Source organism: the organism of the source record quoted next, unplaced genomic scaffold, assembly GCF_019419815.1.
Source record: "Pyrus x bretschneideri cultivar Hongxiangsu unplaced genomic scaffold, Pyrus_bretschneideri_v1 Contig17, whole genome shotgun sequence".
NCBI lineage: Eukaryota > Viridiplantae > Streptophyta > Magnoliopsida > Rosales > Rosaceae > Pyrus > Pyrus x bretschneideri.
The window spans coordinates 6,310,630-6,326,202 of NW_025999468.1; the positions used below are offsets into that span (position 1 = coordinate 6,310,630).

Genomic DNA, 15,573 nt, shown 5'->3' on the forward strand with positions numbered 1-15,573 from the left:
GACGAGTATTGGATGAGAGCCGTATTTATAGTATGTCCAAAGTTTATGCCATTTCCATGTAACCATATATTTCAGCGAATCGGACATCTTTGTTTGTTAATATTGGAAGCATATCCCCTTCCCCAAACCACGTTCGTGAAAGTTAATGTTCTACCATGGATTGACGACGTATATAGATTCAAACACTAAGCACATATGAAGGGTGGTAACTTGCAGTACAAGTTCCTCTATATTACCTTACGATATCAATGAAGGTTGGTTGACCAAAGCATTCACGAACGTAAACTGTTGCAATGAGGAGAAGCTGGGACAGAGGAAGCGTGGAGCGGCCTTTCCACAAACGGATGGTTCAATAGCTGAGCCGCAGTAGGTCGACTATTAGGGTTAACTTGCAAACATTTCAGAATGAAATCCCGTGCATCTCTTGATAAGGTATCAGGAACTGGAGGAGGTTCACCCTGGCCAATCTGAAATAAAGCTTGCATCTGCCAATCAACACAAACAAGACCATGATTTTTCTCAGATTCTTATATGACTCCACAGGGGACAATCTAGTGATCTACCACGTCTTTCATATGTCTTAGCCTTCTCGCATGAGTGACGGTCCAAATTGATTAAGAATACTAAGGTTACCCTAATCTTCACTAATGTCAAAGAAGAAATCGCTGGATTCAGGTTTTATAAGGGGTAAACACTTGATTAAGGAATTTAGGAATGGGAACAAAGGAAACTGGGACTTCTAAGAGCTTTCAGAGCTAAGATGTCATTGATTTTAATCGAGTTATTTGGAAGAGTAAATAACATATTGTTAATAAGTAGCACAAAGGCCGAGTACAGGTAAGATGATCCAGGTAAAATCACATGGTGGGGGATGTGTGGCATGAGGTTGGCTCCTACATCCAATGATCTAGGTCAAAATGTAATGTGGGCATATTGTTATGCATTTCTTATACGAGAGAAAGGGTAAGAGATTAGGATTAAATGTGCAGAAATGTTGAACATACGCCTTCCAGGTGAGAGTATGGAGGCCGGCGGGTTAACATCTCTAACACAGCGCATCCAAGGCTCCATATGTCAGCTGCAAGCCCATATCCACGATTCCTTAGATTAACGACCTACAATTTTACAGCTTACTGGTCAACAGGTTAACTCAAAATTCATGAAACAGATAAGCATGCTCGGAGCAACTTATTCCCAGTTATACCATTGCAACAGAAAATTGATCTATGGATGAGAACAGAAAAAACGAAATATAAAGATGTCATTAAGTTTTCTATTGCAAGGTAAATGATGAAAATTAAGTTTTGTACGTCAAAGAGTAACGGGACAATAACAGTTAAATCCTAATTTCAATTCGGGAGATCCTAGTCATAAAATAAAAGTATATCCAGCACAACAATAGAAGTTACACTAACTACATGGATAATCACAACTAGATGAATTACTCTACATCATTACTAGTTTTACCATGTCAAGGCGTCTGTTGAAATATCAATCTGATGTTTACAAACACTTATTTATTGTAAAGAGAGGAGGCAAACCTCAGGGGCCATCCAATAAGCAGTCCCTTTGCAAGAGTTCACGTCATTAAATTTGGTTGCCTAGAAAAACAGAAGGTCAATGTGGAATGATTCAGCATGAGAAATTCTATGAATTTACTTTTCAATAAAACAGAAATGAATATGAAATGAATATGAGAGAGAGGTTAGTATTGGGAATTATACCTTGGCTAACCCAAAGTCCGCAAGTTTCACAGATCCACTTGCATCCACCAATATATTAGCACATTTGATATCCCTGGTAAAAATAATCTTATAAATATAGATGATAGAAGTAAATTTTAAACTTCTACAAGTTCAATATCAATATAGGAAACACACAGTCTAGAAAGCAGAAAAATATGTCCAAGGGAATTATACAAATGCAGGTTAAATGAGGATTGTTCGGTTCATTATTTTTACGTATTTGTGTCTTATCTCTAAATGGGCCTTTATGTTGTAAGACAAATATGTTTTCCCAGTCACTCTATTCCTTGTAACTTTCGTGTGCATTGATACAAATAAAATGTTTCACATTATATGATGGGAGAGGTTTTAATTCATTCTCACCAAAAGTGACAAGATACAAAATTGGATATACCTATATATTTAATATTGCTCTCATAATTTTGTGTTAAAGAAGACAGTTATATTCTAGGAGATGGATCCAATTATTTGTAGGCGAAGATCTTCGGGTGTAATTCAGTTCCAACTTATTGCATAATCCTGTAGGGTATGTTTGGGTGAGGAACTTCCAAATTTCAAGGGATTTAGCAATAGCGATGACAACATGGATCACAAAAAGTTAGATAAGAAGAATTAGAAAATGCACCTCATGATCATTACAAGGGTATGTGATAGGGACTTGTAAATGACTCCTTCTAAGTAGTCATTTGCAAGTTCCTCTATCATGCCTTTTGTAATGTATTTCTAATTCCTCCTACCAAACATTTTGTGTTCCATTTCTTCATCATTTTGCCTAAATGCCTTGGAATTTGGAAGGCCCTCACCCAAACATAGGGTACCTAATGATACAAACCCATTTCACAAACCCTCCCCTATATTTTGGTCTACTGCTTGTTCACAGTTTTGTCTACTAAGATTAGTATAGGTCAATGGTTAATCCCTTCCAATGTAACCACAAAAGACAAGAAAGAAAGTTCACAATGCAAAAATTCCCGTACCAAAGTATATTACCTGTGAACCACATTACGATCATGAAGATATGCCAACCCGCTTAAAATCTGCCTTGTAAACACAGAGACTTGAGAATCCCTCAAGAGATACTTTTGATATAGATTTGCAAGTGAGCCTTTTGTTACAAGCTCAAGGAAGATATAGAGCTTAGTTTCGTCCTGTAATAAGATTACAATGAACAATTAGTGTACAAGTCAGGAGAGTTCAATAATATATTAAATTAACATTAAAATACTGCAAGCTACTCTATCTTATGATTGCAGCTTGAGTAATTGCATTGCTGAAGCATTTCTTAGATTGATCATTTTATGGTTCTACAAATACATGTACATACATACACTGATACACACATACAAGTACAAATACCTATGCACTAACTACAACAACAAGAACACATGCAAAATGAATAGATAAATCTTCCCCAATAGGTAGAAAGTTGTAATTCCCACCAAACAAACTGGCAGGAACCAAATAGAAATGCAAACCAAGAAAGAAAGAAGCATACCTTGTCCGTGCCCAGATATTGAACTATGTTGTCATGTTCAAACTGACTTAAAAGATGAATCTCCTGTACAACAACAATCGTATTAGAAGGAGGAATGTTAAGGGGTCCAGGAAACAAATAGTATCTACTAAGTAAGAAAAAAAAGTTATGCAGCTGAATGAAGTTTCAATCATTTAATAATGCCATTAGATGTTCTTTTTTGAAAAACAAAATAATGCCATTAGATAGTAATTTGCAGCTGAACTAAGACAAATCAGAACAAGACTGCTTCTTTCGACCTGCTCAAGTTGGATTATGCTCTGCTTCCCCTGGCTCCCCTGATCCAGTAAAGAAACCTCCTTTACAGCAAAAAAGAATCCATCACTGCAAAAGAACAATTGCAGCATCAGATAAACAGAGAATGAGACCAACATGTTAATTTTATTGAACAGAATAGCCCCAGTTTAATGCAATCCCAACTTCACCTTCTCCATCCTTTTTCTAACTTTACAATTTCTTGCTAAGAAAATTCTAAACACTTTGAGTGGAAACGCCTAAAGTACAATGGAATGCTTACTGTATGAAAAATAAATGTAGGATAAAATGGCAAGTCAATTGGGAAATGCTAAAGGAAAATGCCAGGGATAAAGGTTTTCGAGACTACCTCAAAGGTTTTTCGGGTACATTATGCAAAAGATTAAAAACAAGCAAGTGTATAAATGGATAGCAGTACAAGAAACTATACAATTAGAAATGAGGATCATTTAACCATGAATGGTGGTCCCCCTTGTTATGAAAGTGGTGGTAGTCTTGATATCCTATGTTTCTATTCGTTAGCGCTAAGTTCTTCAACGAATTCCCAGTCTCCTACCAAATTATAGTTATTTCTTTTTCATTTTTGTTTCAAATTCAAAGTAATCTTGTTCAGATTGGGTTTAAATCAAACATAGTGCTAATCACCAACAAGTACAACAAGGCAGGAACAAAAATTGATAAAGTTTTGGAAGCTAGAGTAAATATTAAAAAACATTTTGGATAAATGGAGGTGGAAGATGATCACTTACTCAGTAAAGCCTTCATACACAGTCCCATAAGAACCACTTCCCAAAAGCTGACCCTTTTGCCACGATGACGAAACACTCCGCCTGAATTTCCCATTCGGAGAAAAAATACTATGGATTGGCTCCGGGTTCAATCTTACAATGCCAACAAAACCAACACTGGCATCTGCATTTTGATCATCATTACTGTAATTGGATGGAGATGAGTTGGATGACAAACACTCGTCATTTGCTTCGTTTACTGCTTCCCTCTCGCCATTTACTTTAACTGCAAGCTCCTCTTCATCCGACCTCATATCGCCAACGCAAATCGGCGAATTTACACCAATGTGGTCCTCCAAGGGGGGAAAAGATTTCAAAACAACCGGAGGCGGGCGGGGACCTTTAATTCCTCCACCAGCACTACCATTTTTCACATTTCCCCCAAATTCCGCCAAACTCGAAGCCTTAATTTCACTGTCGAGCTGCCTAACCCTAGCTTCGGACTTCTTCTCCAAAACGTCAACGTTTGCTCTGTCTCGCAACTGAGGATGATGATTCTGCTCGCGGAGGCGAGAGCGAGGGGTTATGCGGGCCCGCTGGGCCTCCCACGCTGCGATTGGGATGGCGAAGTCTTCGGGGCCGGAAAGGCCAAGGCTGCGGCAGATGAGTTCGAATTCGCCGTCAATGCCTCTGACACGGAAGCTGGTTTGGTCGGAGAGAGGGGACTGACGGCCGTGCGAGGAGGAGTAGAAAGGAGAATAAGAGGAAAGGGAGGAGGTAGAGGCGTCGTAGTCGATGTTCTTGCTGGCGTTCCGGCGTTCGAGTTTGGGTTTCGGACGTTCGGATTGCTTGGCGGCGTCCATGATTTGCTGCCGATGCTGCTTCTTCTTCTTCTTCTTCTTCGTCAAGTATAGTATGGTATATGCTATGCAGCATCAAAGTATCAAGTTGGAAGCTTGGAGGGTTGGAAGTGTGGAGGCCATTCACGGTCGGCTTTGTTTTCTAGCTTCTGCTGTCCAGTGGCGCTCTAACGCGGTTCTGGTACATTTCAATTTCAATCAGAGAGCGAGAGAGAAAGAGCTAAAACGCTGACACTTGGCGGCACCTTTGACGCCTTCTTGTGGAGGACGTTAAATGAAATGGATTCACGGTCACGTGGGATTCTTATTCAATACCATTTGCCTACCCATTTTTATGTATGAACATATTATTTTAGAAAATGAGGAGAGAGTGAGAGAGAGCGAGAGAACATGACGGAGTGGAAGGTTTTTGTTTTTAGTTTCTTTTTTTTAATATAAATATTAGAGGTATTTTAACATTACTTGTAGGTGAAGTTTCAATAAAACACAGTAAAATTTGGACCTGTAAATTTACATTATTGCCCATCATTTTTTTTTTTTTTTTTTGTGATAGAAGGCTAACTCATTCTATGTAAGTTACATTTCTAGTTGTGGTGCTAAGTTTTGTCAGCTAATCCATTAAGATGGAGTGTATTTGTGAGTAAGGTATACGATAAATTACTTAAGGCCTCGTTTGGTACGTCAAATTGTATTGGCTATTTTTGTCAAATAGACTAATCTATCCATATAATAGTATTGACTATATAATCAGGCATTTAGTTCAATATCAAACTAAAAATCGACTATTTTATATTTTTAATATTGTACCTGATAAAAGGGATGTGAGTTAACACATCAAAAATAAAAAATTGTGGGCATTAAAATAACTTTGCACAAAAAGTTTTACTATTTTTGTCTTTCCCCTCATCAAATGTACAAAAGGGGATTTTAAGAGTCTTGCTTGTCATTTGGACTTTGGCATTTTTTTTTTTTCCTATTTTGTCATTTATTTAGGGACTGCATTTCAATAATTTTATTTTATATTTTTTTAATGTATTTTTCTTTTGAAATATATATAAATTTTAAAGTGCAAAATAAGATATATAAACTGTTATAACAATTTCTTCTATTTTAACCAAATTACTTAAAATAAAATACAAATAAAATAAATTGAAACCCTTCCTCTTGCCTAGATTTCTCCACTTCACCCTCCCCTCACTCTCTCCCCCGTCCTGTCCTGCCATCTCTTCTGTCTCTCGAATGTACCGGTTTCGTACAATCATTAAAAATAGATGTTTTGCAATATTATTATTATTATTATTATTATTATTATTGTTTTAACAAATGATAGTATATATGCTAATGAGAGAGTGAACTAAGCATATGCAATGAGATTATCATAATAATATAGATCAACTTCGCCTTAGAAATGGATTTGTCATAATAATATGAAATCTATCTACTTTTTTTAGAATATGGATCTTTGCCGGATCCTCTTTGTGAGGATTCGAGAATCCGTAAATCATATCAGTTCATCATACATCATGCGATCAAAAATCATTTTAAATATTTTTTTATTTAAAATTAAATACAAACAATACCTAACAAAAATTAACCGTACAATGCAAGATGAACGGACACGATTTACGAATTTCCATGATCCTCACAATGATACAGATAGGATCCTGTTGGCTTTTTTTAGGGATGTGATATCCACATACCCTATTTTACTTCTCACACACCCTTTTAATTTTCGACCGTCGGATCGGATGAATTGAAGAAGATTAACAGACAGAAATTATCAGAGTGTGTGAGAAGTAAAATGAGATGTGTAGATAGCACATCCCTTTTTTCATTCTTGTTTCAATGACACGTAACCTTCTTTTTCTCTTATCATTTGTTGTATAAGCATCATGCTCGCCTTAGCTAAAAAAAAAGAAGTAAGCGTGAAGTATTCCCACATCTCGAAGGGTAAGACCAATTCTCAATGGGAAGACATTTCAGCCCACTCTGACCACATTCAAATAGCCCACATTCTGAGGTTTAGAGTTAATTGCAATTTTATACAAGATCTTTAAAACATTTTAACCGCATACATTTATTTATTATTCATTTCAACCGACCACAAAATCCGAGGGGCAAAATTTAATTTACACTTTTTTTTATGGGCCTTTTTCTTCTTTTGGAATCAATTTTCAGTCAAAGCGAGATGCTAACATCAAAAGAAGAAAAGTGCAGTAACATGACACCAAGACTGCATACTCAGTAACCATTGAAAGAACAAAAACAAGTAGACAAATAAGAAACGACGAGTATTCGCTTCCAATCTAGTAACATTCTGCTCTTATAATGGGTTATAACCTGTTAGAAATTTGACTTCTTTCTTCTACAACAGATGCCTCCGGTAGACCTGACACGATGTTTCTACTCCCTGTGAAGAAAATATTTGGGAAATGAATCACTTAACAAACAGAATAAGCTGCAAATACCCATCCGCGCAGGGCGGGATGGAGGGATATAATTGCAATTTGATCGTCACGCTATCAAAGAAAATATGCCTTCCAACAGTTGAAATGTACAATGCTGAATTAAAAAGACCGTCTAGATAGTTAACTGTCGAATCACGATTGATACATTCAGTATCAGAAATTAACATCTCCGTTTAGATCAACCAATGAAAAGTCTAAGATAACAGGAAACGCAAACAAATTATGAATACTACTGATACAAAACATCTTTAGGTCAACCAAGGTGAACGGTATTATATTGTTTTGGCAGTTATCCCCTTTTCATAGGAACTTCAGATGGTTATCCTATGTTTAACGAAAAGTGAAATGATCATATCATGTTCCCTGGTATAGCTTTAAGCCACCTTTAAGCATTACTGGCTTATGAAAATAAATCTATTTAACTGCAACATGAGATTGCTCATAATCACAACTAAGTGAAGGCTCCTGCCAACACACAGTATTGGGGAAGCAAGATGGACACAGACACTCCTATTTCCCAAGAGGTTGTGACGTAGGACAGAGTAGTGCAGTGGAACTTAGATTGTTTAGCGAATCAGGTCATTGGTGCAAGCCATACCATTCCACCAAGTCTCAACTTCACATTGCTAACAAATTCACCTTCAAAATCTTTTTTTTCCTGCCTGCATATAGCCCAGAAAGCACCCTCGAGGGATATGTAGTCCATATTTTATTTAATCATCAAATAATGACTGGTTGTTGGCGGGTACCATGATCCCCAATACACTCACAACTAGGCAATCAATCTCAGTTTAGCATGTCCCAGTTCTATCAAAAGGTACGAGAGAAACCAACTCAAGTTAAGACTTAAGACCTAGTAAATGATGTCTCTCTCATGGCAATAGAGATCTTATTCACATAAAACCTGTCGTGACTGTGATCAAAACAGGATTCCAGTATGTTTGTATTCAAAAAGGAAACTCTGAAACACCTAATAAATTGCATTTTTTGTCTTAACAGTACATAAAAAAAAATAAAAAATAAAAAATAAAAACAACAACACTGGAATTTCCCATTTCTGAAACTTAAGGTAAACAGAATGTCACCATTCTTAAGGGTTGTGCAATCAATAGCATAAAGGTAACTTGAAAATCATAACTAGAATATGATAACCAAAATAACACCCCGCTAACAATGATGAAATAGTTGATGTGATCAGCTAAACCTGCTCCAAAATTGCTCTAGCAGGAATCTCGTTGATTTGACACAAGAAGGTTAATAACATAAAGAGGCACAATTTGGATGCAACCTAATGTGAAAAATGAGCCATTGGAGGTAATTCAATAACATTAAATAAAGGACTACCACAACTGCTAGACATTCGCCTAATGTTGTAGAAATAAATAGACCAATTCGAAGCATCCTCCATACAAATTTTTTAATCAAACCAAAACAAGTTACTAAGCTTAACCAAGCACGCTGCACAACACCGAGTACCTGACCTAGTAGTTTAAGTGTGGTTCATCCAAGTAAGGAAAACTAGCTTCAACATTCTGCCAAGCGTAAGCGTGGTTCCTACGAACCTAAGTTTGCTAAACTATCAACAATCACTAGATTACACAGTAAAATGAAAAATTTACTAAATATCTTTCCACATTTGCAGAAACTAGCAATCATATTCAAACCATTTACAGAGAGGGAAATGGGCAAGGATCATACCACTTGATGAGCCAGCCAAACAGAAAATGCTGCATAATCGGAACCTTCCCCAACACCTCAGCCTTATACATCTTAAGCAACCCACTATTCACTTTGTTCCAATTAGGTACTCCACTGATATCATCCAACAATGGCGAGTGCTCCGAAAATGGACCCTTCTTCACCTTCTTCACAAACTGAATGCACGAGAGATACAAATATTCTTTCGAAAAATTCTCCACGATATCATCATTGTGAATTGACTTAGGCTTCATATATTTATGCTCAATCAACTGCGACGCCCCGAAAATAAAAGGCAGGAAATGGTAGTCATCGAGGCCCCAAACGCCGTGAGACCCCGCCGGCTCCAAGCAATACACCAACTGCAGCTTCCTCATCAAGTCCAAGTACTTGACGAAGACTCGAGCCACGACGGCCGGATAATCTTCTTCATTAATCACCCCCATTCTCGCCAGGCAGTAGAGCCAAGCAGCGAAGTTGGTCTCGTGCCCTGTACCGTAATCAATTCGGCTCGGGTTCCCGAAGCTATCAGTGAAATACGGAACCATCTCGATGGTAGAAGGGTGGAGATGCTCGGGGAGGAACTGCAGCATGAGGGAGTGGCTGGTTTCGGACAATCGTTCGTGCCAGGAGCGGAATGAAACGTTGCCGTATCGGCCGGCTTGCTGGGTGGGTGGGATTTCGTCGACCCATTGAATTAGGGTTTCTAGAATGGAGACGATGGTGTTGACGGTGTCGGATTGGTGACAGGAGTCGGAGATTTTCTTGGCGCGGATGGACTCAGAGAGGGCGGCGACGAATCCGACGAAGTGTTTGCCGGAGAAGGAGTCGTGGAAGCGGCGGAGGTCGTCGGGGGACTGGATGACTTTGGAGGGGGATTGGAAGTGGAAGGGAGAGGAGATTTGGGGGACAGAGAGGGGTTGGGGTACAGGGGTGAGGATGATGGCCTGTTGGGAGTTGGAGTTTGGAGGGAGGTTGATGGCGGGAGCTCGGATTGGGCGGTAGTTTGGGGGAGGGGAGATGTCGGAGAAGGAGGGTGGGGGAGCGGCCATGGGGGTTGGGGCTCCGCATTTACAGCAGGTTGGTGTGGAAATGGCGGTGGCGATGGTGGTGATGGAAGATGGTGGAGATTCTGGGGACTTGGGGTTTTGGTGGTGGTGCTCCGATTTGCAGGAAGTTTGTTGGGGTTCCATTTTTGGAGAAGTTGGATGGAGAAAAGAGTGGCAAATTTACAGGGAAGGAGGAGCAACGAGGTTCCTGGACGTCATGGAGAGGGTGGTGGTGATGGGTTGTTATCAAATTGCAAATGGGTTTCTCTTAAGCCCAATATGATTGTGCTTTGTTCTTGCCCAATTCCAATTGGATAATCATTTTCTTTTGTTTTTTGTTAAGTGACTTGAAGGCCAAGCAATTTTCGGGTCAGTTCGAGATTTTTTCGGTTGATGTATGACAAGATACGGGTCTATTCGAACAAACAAAAATGAAGAAAATAAAGTGTTTTCAAATTTTAGAAAAGAAGAATTAAAGTTGGAAAATATCTCATTAAATCGATATCGAAACATAAAAGGTAGCAAGAAATATTTTGGTGTCAGAATTGGGCTTGTAATATGTTGATTTTGAAGAGAATCATGAGCCGAACAAGACTCATGGCATGTCATAAGCCCGATGCGTTTAAGGCCAAAAACTATTGTTTAAGCTTCCAGCACAGCATTTTAATGTTTGTCATAAAATCAGACTTTTGGTTTTTTGTCCGATTATGTCATTTGCTTTCGTTTTAATTACCTACCCTTTGAGATACCCCAGGGGTTGTAATCTGATTATTTAAGCCATGGGATGGCTTCTATTGTAATCATATTTTCAATCAATTAATCAGATTATCCTTTGGGATTTCTATCAAACTGGTGGATTTCAAACTTTTATTCTTCAATGATTTATGCTTGTAATCTTTACTAACTTCGTGTTGTGTCAACGGTTGGAAATCACTCGTCCTATAAAAGCTTATTGGTTTAGAGGAAGTCCACTCATCTCAATTGCTCAAGCATACGAGTGATTGAATCCCTCAAAACTCACAAAATCTTCTCCACCTTAAACCCAATCAATCGGGCTACAGTGAAAGGAAGCAGGGTTCAACTGCTCAGTGGTAAGGCCGTGTGACGTCTTACCCACATTATAAACATTTTTGCGACGCACGTGAGCAAGAGCGCAAGTGGTCATATAAAATGCAGGTAGCGGGCCCCGCAATGCAAGCTGTCAGGATTGATGCGAATATGGGCTGTTGGATTTCGCAAATCCGAGGGTCCGTGTTTAGTCCTAATTTTCAAAAATAAACAATAAATATTTGAAAAAGACTTCTTGTGCCACATTTTGTCTACATGGCACAACCTAGACGCTTGGATTGCAATATATATATATATATATTATCCAATGGCCCATATTAAATTTGTTATTAAAAAAAATTTAAAAGTTATAAATACAGAAAAAAAAAAAAAAAAGAATATGAACCGTAGCGTGACTGAGATGAGATTGTAATTTCAAATAATAACAAGTGGTGTGAAGGTATTGGTTAAAAAGTCATATTCAAAATTAAACATAGGTTTTTTTATTTTAAAATAAATTTTAAATGTCAATTGCCCGAACAATTCATTTACGGGGTATGGATGCACTGGAACAATTACCATTCACTAAGACAATAATTACATTTGCTCAATTGACCGGGCAATTATTGCCTTAGCAGGGTGTAAATTCTCTTAGATTAGATGAATTCGGAGGTAATGAATTGTCCTAGTTCACAGTGTTTTCTTTTGCAATCCACTACGTTCCAGATTCCAAAAAATTAATATAATGTTGTTGACAGAGGGAATGATTTCCATATCAAAAGCCAGACCCTGTGCATTTTTTAGTAGAATACTAATCCCCTGTCCAAATAAGGCTGTTTAACTCTATGAAAGGGTACTAATTATATCATATTTAACTAAACAGTGAATTGAATATTCCTTTTTCTTCGAAGCCCATAATTTCTTCTTTTATTCTACAACCTCTCTTCTCATGTCATGACATGTGAAATTGGAACAAACGTTGAAATTCATAAATTCCATACAAATTAAATAGAAATTTAAGACTTTACCAAAACCAAAAATAACTAATAAATTATACGATCTGCAAATGATGGATGAAAACTTGTTGACATTGCACGAGTCTTCAGTCTCCACTGACACTTGTCCTCGATTCATCATCTCCTCGTTTGGACAGCTACAGCTCCAAATTTCCAAGTCCTTCTGAATATATATATTTGGCTTCTAAGGGTGCGTTTGTTGCATCGAACTATTTCGGACTGAATTAGCTTTAGGGATTAAGATGGACTGACTTAGACTAGACTAAGTATGACTAACTTAGTAAAACATTTGGTGCAGTATCGAACTAGAAGTAGGATAATAAAAATAATAAAAATAATTCTTTTTTTTCTTTTTCTATTTCTATTTCTTTTTCTTACCTGAAACCTTTCTTCCCTCTCCTTTTTTTTTTCTGTCCAAACTTCATAGATTCCAATCACGGCTTTTCCTTCATTTCAATTGATAAAGCTCTCCATCCAAATTTCACTACTTGCAACCACATCTTTCTCCTCCATTTGAATCGATAAAGCTCCCAAAACACAAACAATCAGAAACTCAATTTCAATTGAAATCGAAATCGCAATTGCGTTCCTTGTATACGCAACGACACTCTGATTCGAGCATGACGAGAAAGAGATGGAGAGGATGTGATCTGGGTTGGGTCGTGCAGATCAGCTTGGCATCTAGCAGGACGAGGAGAGAGAGGAAAAGGATGTGATCTGGGTTCGAGGCGAGGAGAGAGGGAAAGGACGCAAGCATTAGTGAAAGAACAAGAACAAAGACAGGATGCAAGAGCAGAGAGAGAGAGGGAGAGGGAGAGACAGAGAGATGAGGAACGACGAATGAGACAACGTTGTGAGGAATGAGTTCTTAGCAATCCCATGGTTCAATGCTGGACTAATTTGGATGACTTAACGAGGCTCGGAGTCCACACAAGTCTGGGCTAGTCTCATTTAAGTTAGTCCCCAAGCATACCAAACATGGGACAATAATCCTAGCCAGTCCAATCTCACTTAAGAAGGTGAAACAAACACACCCTAAGTGTATAGGGGTGTGTGTGTGTGTGTGGAGGGGTGCATTTTGCTCACCATCTTGAAGTGATGGCAATGCTCACCACATATTTATTAAGGTTCAAAAACGTGTTAGACGCTAATTGGGCGGTGAGCAGGAGCTTAGCGCCTAGCAGCGGCTTATGCATTTTTTTAAAATTTTAATTAAATTATATAATATATAAATAAATGTCTACTTGTACTTAAAAAAATACATAATTGTAAAATAAAATAACTTATAGATTATAAAGTATTAGAAAATATTGAAAACATGAGAACAAACATAGAATGAGTGTTTATTCAAATATTTATTACAAGTATTTTACAATTTATTGAAAACATAAAATACAAAATGAAAATTATCTATTTTTTGTTTAAGTGAGATTTGTGACCTAAGCAGACACCTAGGCGAGTCTAGGTGGGCTAGACAGGCGCCTAAACTTGCTCTTTCTCAAGTTTCAAATGCTTAGGACTAGGAGTTAATTGGGGAGGTGGCATGCCACTTGGCGCATGCGGTAGCAGGAATTTTTAGAACAATGTTATTTATTATTATTGGATGAGTTTAAATTTTGATATTTATATCTATCACATGAATGCTGAAAACAGTCCAACTACTCCACTATACAGATCTCAAAATTTAAACTCGTAATAAATAGGTGAGAAAAATATTCGCCTAGAGAGAGACTAAAAAATATGAAGGAAACGTACAATTACAACTTCTAAATTAATCTAAGGGCAAGAGTAAAAATGTACATGCCGCTAGAAGATACTTAGGAAACAAGTTTGGGAGAACTTTCCAGCCTGTGCTTTCATTTCTTATAAAAAAAAAATTTAGTAGAATTGTGGCAAGGTTCAAAGTCGACCCACGTAGGAAGAGGATATTTATGAAACTATCCTGAAAATACTGTCATAATTTCTATTTATATATTTAAGCTCACAAAATTCACTTATTTATTTATTTGTTAATATTTGATCTAACCTCATAAATCTATTTAATACTATGAAGTACGGTCTACTACGAGTTTATATTCTTCTCCACTTCCAAATGGATGGTCATAAGTTTGCCTTTCATATGAAGAATTCGATGTCAGATTATTGTGGATGTACCATCGCCCTCACCATATGGTAATAGGTAATAAGTGATCGAATCAACACAGCTTCTAGCCACAAATAGTAAGAAACGTTATCGACTTTATGTCATGTTTCGTATCAATAAAATAAGAACATGTAAATAAAAACTTACCCTTTTCTTTATTTTATTGACATAAACTATCACCATGGTAGCGTACCAGTGCTATACAAGTTCTTCGCTCCAAGTAGACAACTTCCAACCAAAAATGGAAACAATGGAACGGCCTCAGTGCATGGAAGCCTAGCTAAGATAATTTGTGTGTGTGTGTGTGTGAAGCCACCAATATTACGTAGTTAAGCATCAAACTTCATTTGGATCAAACAATGGAAACTTTCACGTTATCTGATATTTTTCAATGAAAATTCTTTTGCTACATGAATAATGGAAATTTTCAGGTAATTACATGATATTTTCAATAAAATGGCTTTTACAACAAAGGCATGCCACCAAAATTGCGATATCCATAATTAAGTAGCATACTGAATTCATGTGAGTCACTTTTGAAACATTCTACAGCCAAATCAAAGACTACTACCACCTAGGTTTTATCTTTCGTCTCTACAATGCATTTTAAAAAACTTTCCCATCCATTTGCACTGAATTTCTCTTCAGTCTAAAAAGTTTAAACTTTCCCTTATAGTAATAGTGGACTGTATAATATATACATGCATGCATCTGAAAGATGGAAATAGAAAGAAAAAAAGAATGGCACACACCATACACACACACACACACACAAGCTCTTAGGAAATGATCTCCATTAAAAAAAAAAAAAAGAAAAAAAGGGGCTTTTAGATCCAAGTCCAAAAACATAGATGATTTTTAGGAGTGAGTCCAATTACGTAATTATATGTATTTATTTTTTTAATGCTCATTTTATATTTTCTAAAAATATTAAAAATCAATTAAAATCTTCTAATATCATGAATTTTCAACCCCAAAAAATATAATTAATATCTTATAACAAAAATATATATATATATATATTGACATA

The 15,573-nt window shown here is 37.2% G+C and overlaps 2 protein-coding genes across 2 annotated transcripts; both read right to left on the bottom strand.

The window, feature by feature from the left end:
• Positions 1–136: 136 nt before the first annotated feature.
• On the bottom strand, positions 137–5,366 carry LOC125476013 (mitogen-activated protein kinase kinase kinase 1-like). The gene is made up of 8 exons (XM_048581614.1): positions 4,284–5,366; positions 3,519–3,603; positions 3,241–3,303; positions 2,736–2,893; positions 1,725–1,797; positions 1,542–1,601; positions 1,005–1,115; positions 137–485 (listed from the first exon to the last, which is right to left on the bottom strand). The coding sequence occupies exons 1-8, from the start codon at positions 5,123–5,125 to the stop codon at positions 273–275; spliced, it is 1,605 nt and encodes a 534-aa protein (XP_048437571.1). The 5' UTR covers positions 5,126–5,366; the 3' UTR covers positions 137–272.
• A 1,978-nt stretch (positions 5,367–7,344) lies between these two features.
• On the bottom strand, positions 7,345–10,567 carry LOC125476014 (serine/threonine-protein phosphatase 2A activator-like). The gene is made up of 2 exons (XM_048581615.1): positions 9,289–10,567; positions 7,345–7,532 (listed from the first exon to the last, which is right to left on the bottom strand). The coding sequence occupies exons 1-2, from the start codon at positions 10,479–10,481 to the stop codon at positions 7,526–7,528; spliced, it is 1,200 nt and encodes a 399-aa protein (XP_048437572.1). The 5' UTR covers positions 10,482–10,567; the 3' UTR covers positions 7,345–7,525.
• Positions 10,568–15,573: the final 5,006 nt, after the last annotated feature.

Excerpts from the sequence above, each read along its gene's own strand:
- LOC125476013 (XM_048581614.1), bottom strand. The coding sequence starts at position 5,125 with ATGGACGCCGCCAAGCAATCCGAACGTCCGAAACCCAAACTCGAACGC. Across the intron at positions 1,798-2,735 it reads GATCGTAATGTGGTTCACAG|GGATATCAAATGTGCTAATA; the intron begins GTAATATACTTT and ends TATTTTTACCAG. Across the intron at positions 1,116-1,541 it reads CTTATTGGATGGCCCCTGAG|GTCGTTAATCTAAGGAATCG; the intron begins GTTTGCCTCCTC and ends GTAAAATTGTAG.
- LOC125476014 (XM_048581615.1), bottom strand. The coding sequence starts at position 10,481 with ATGGAACCCCAACAAACTTCCTGCAAATCGGAGCACCACCACCAAAAC.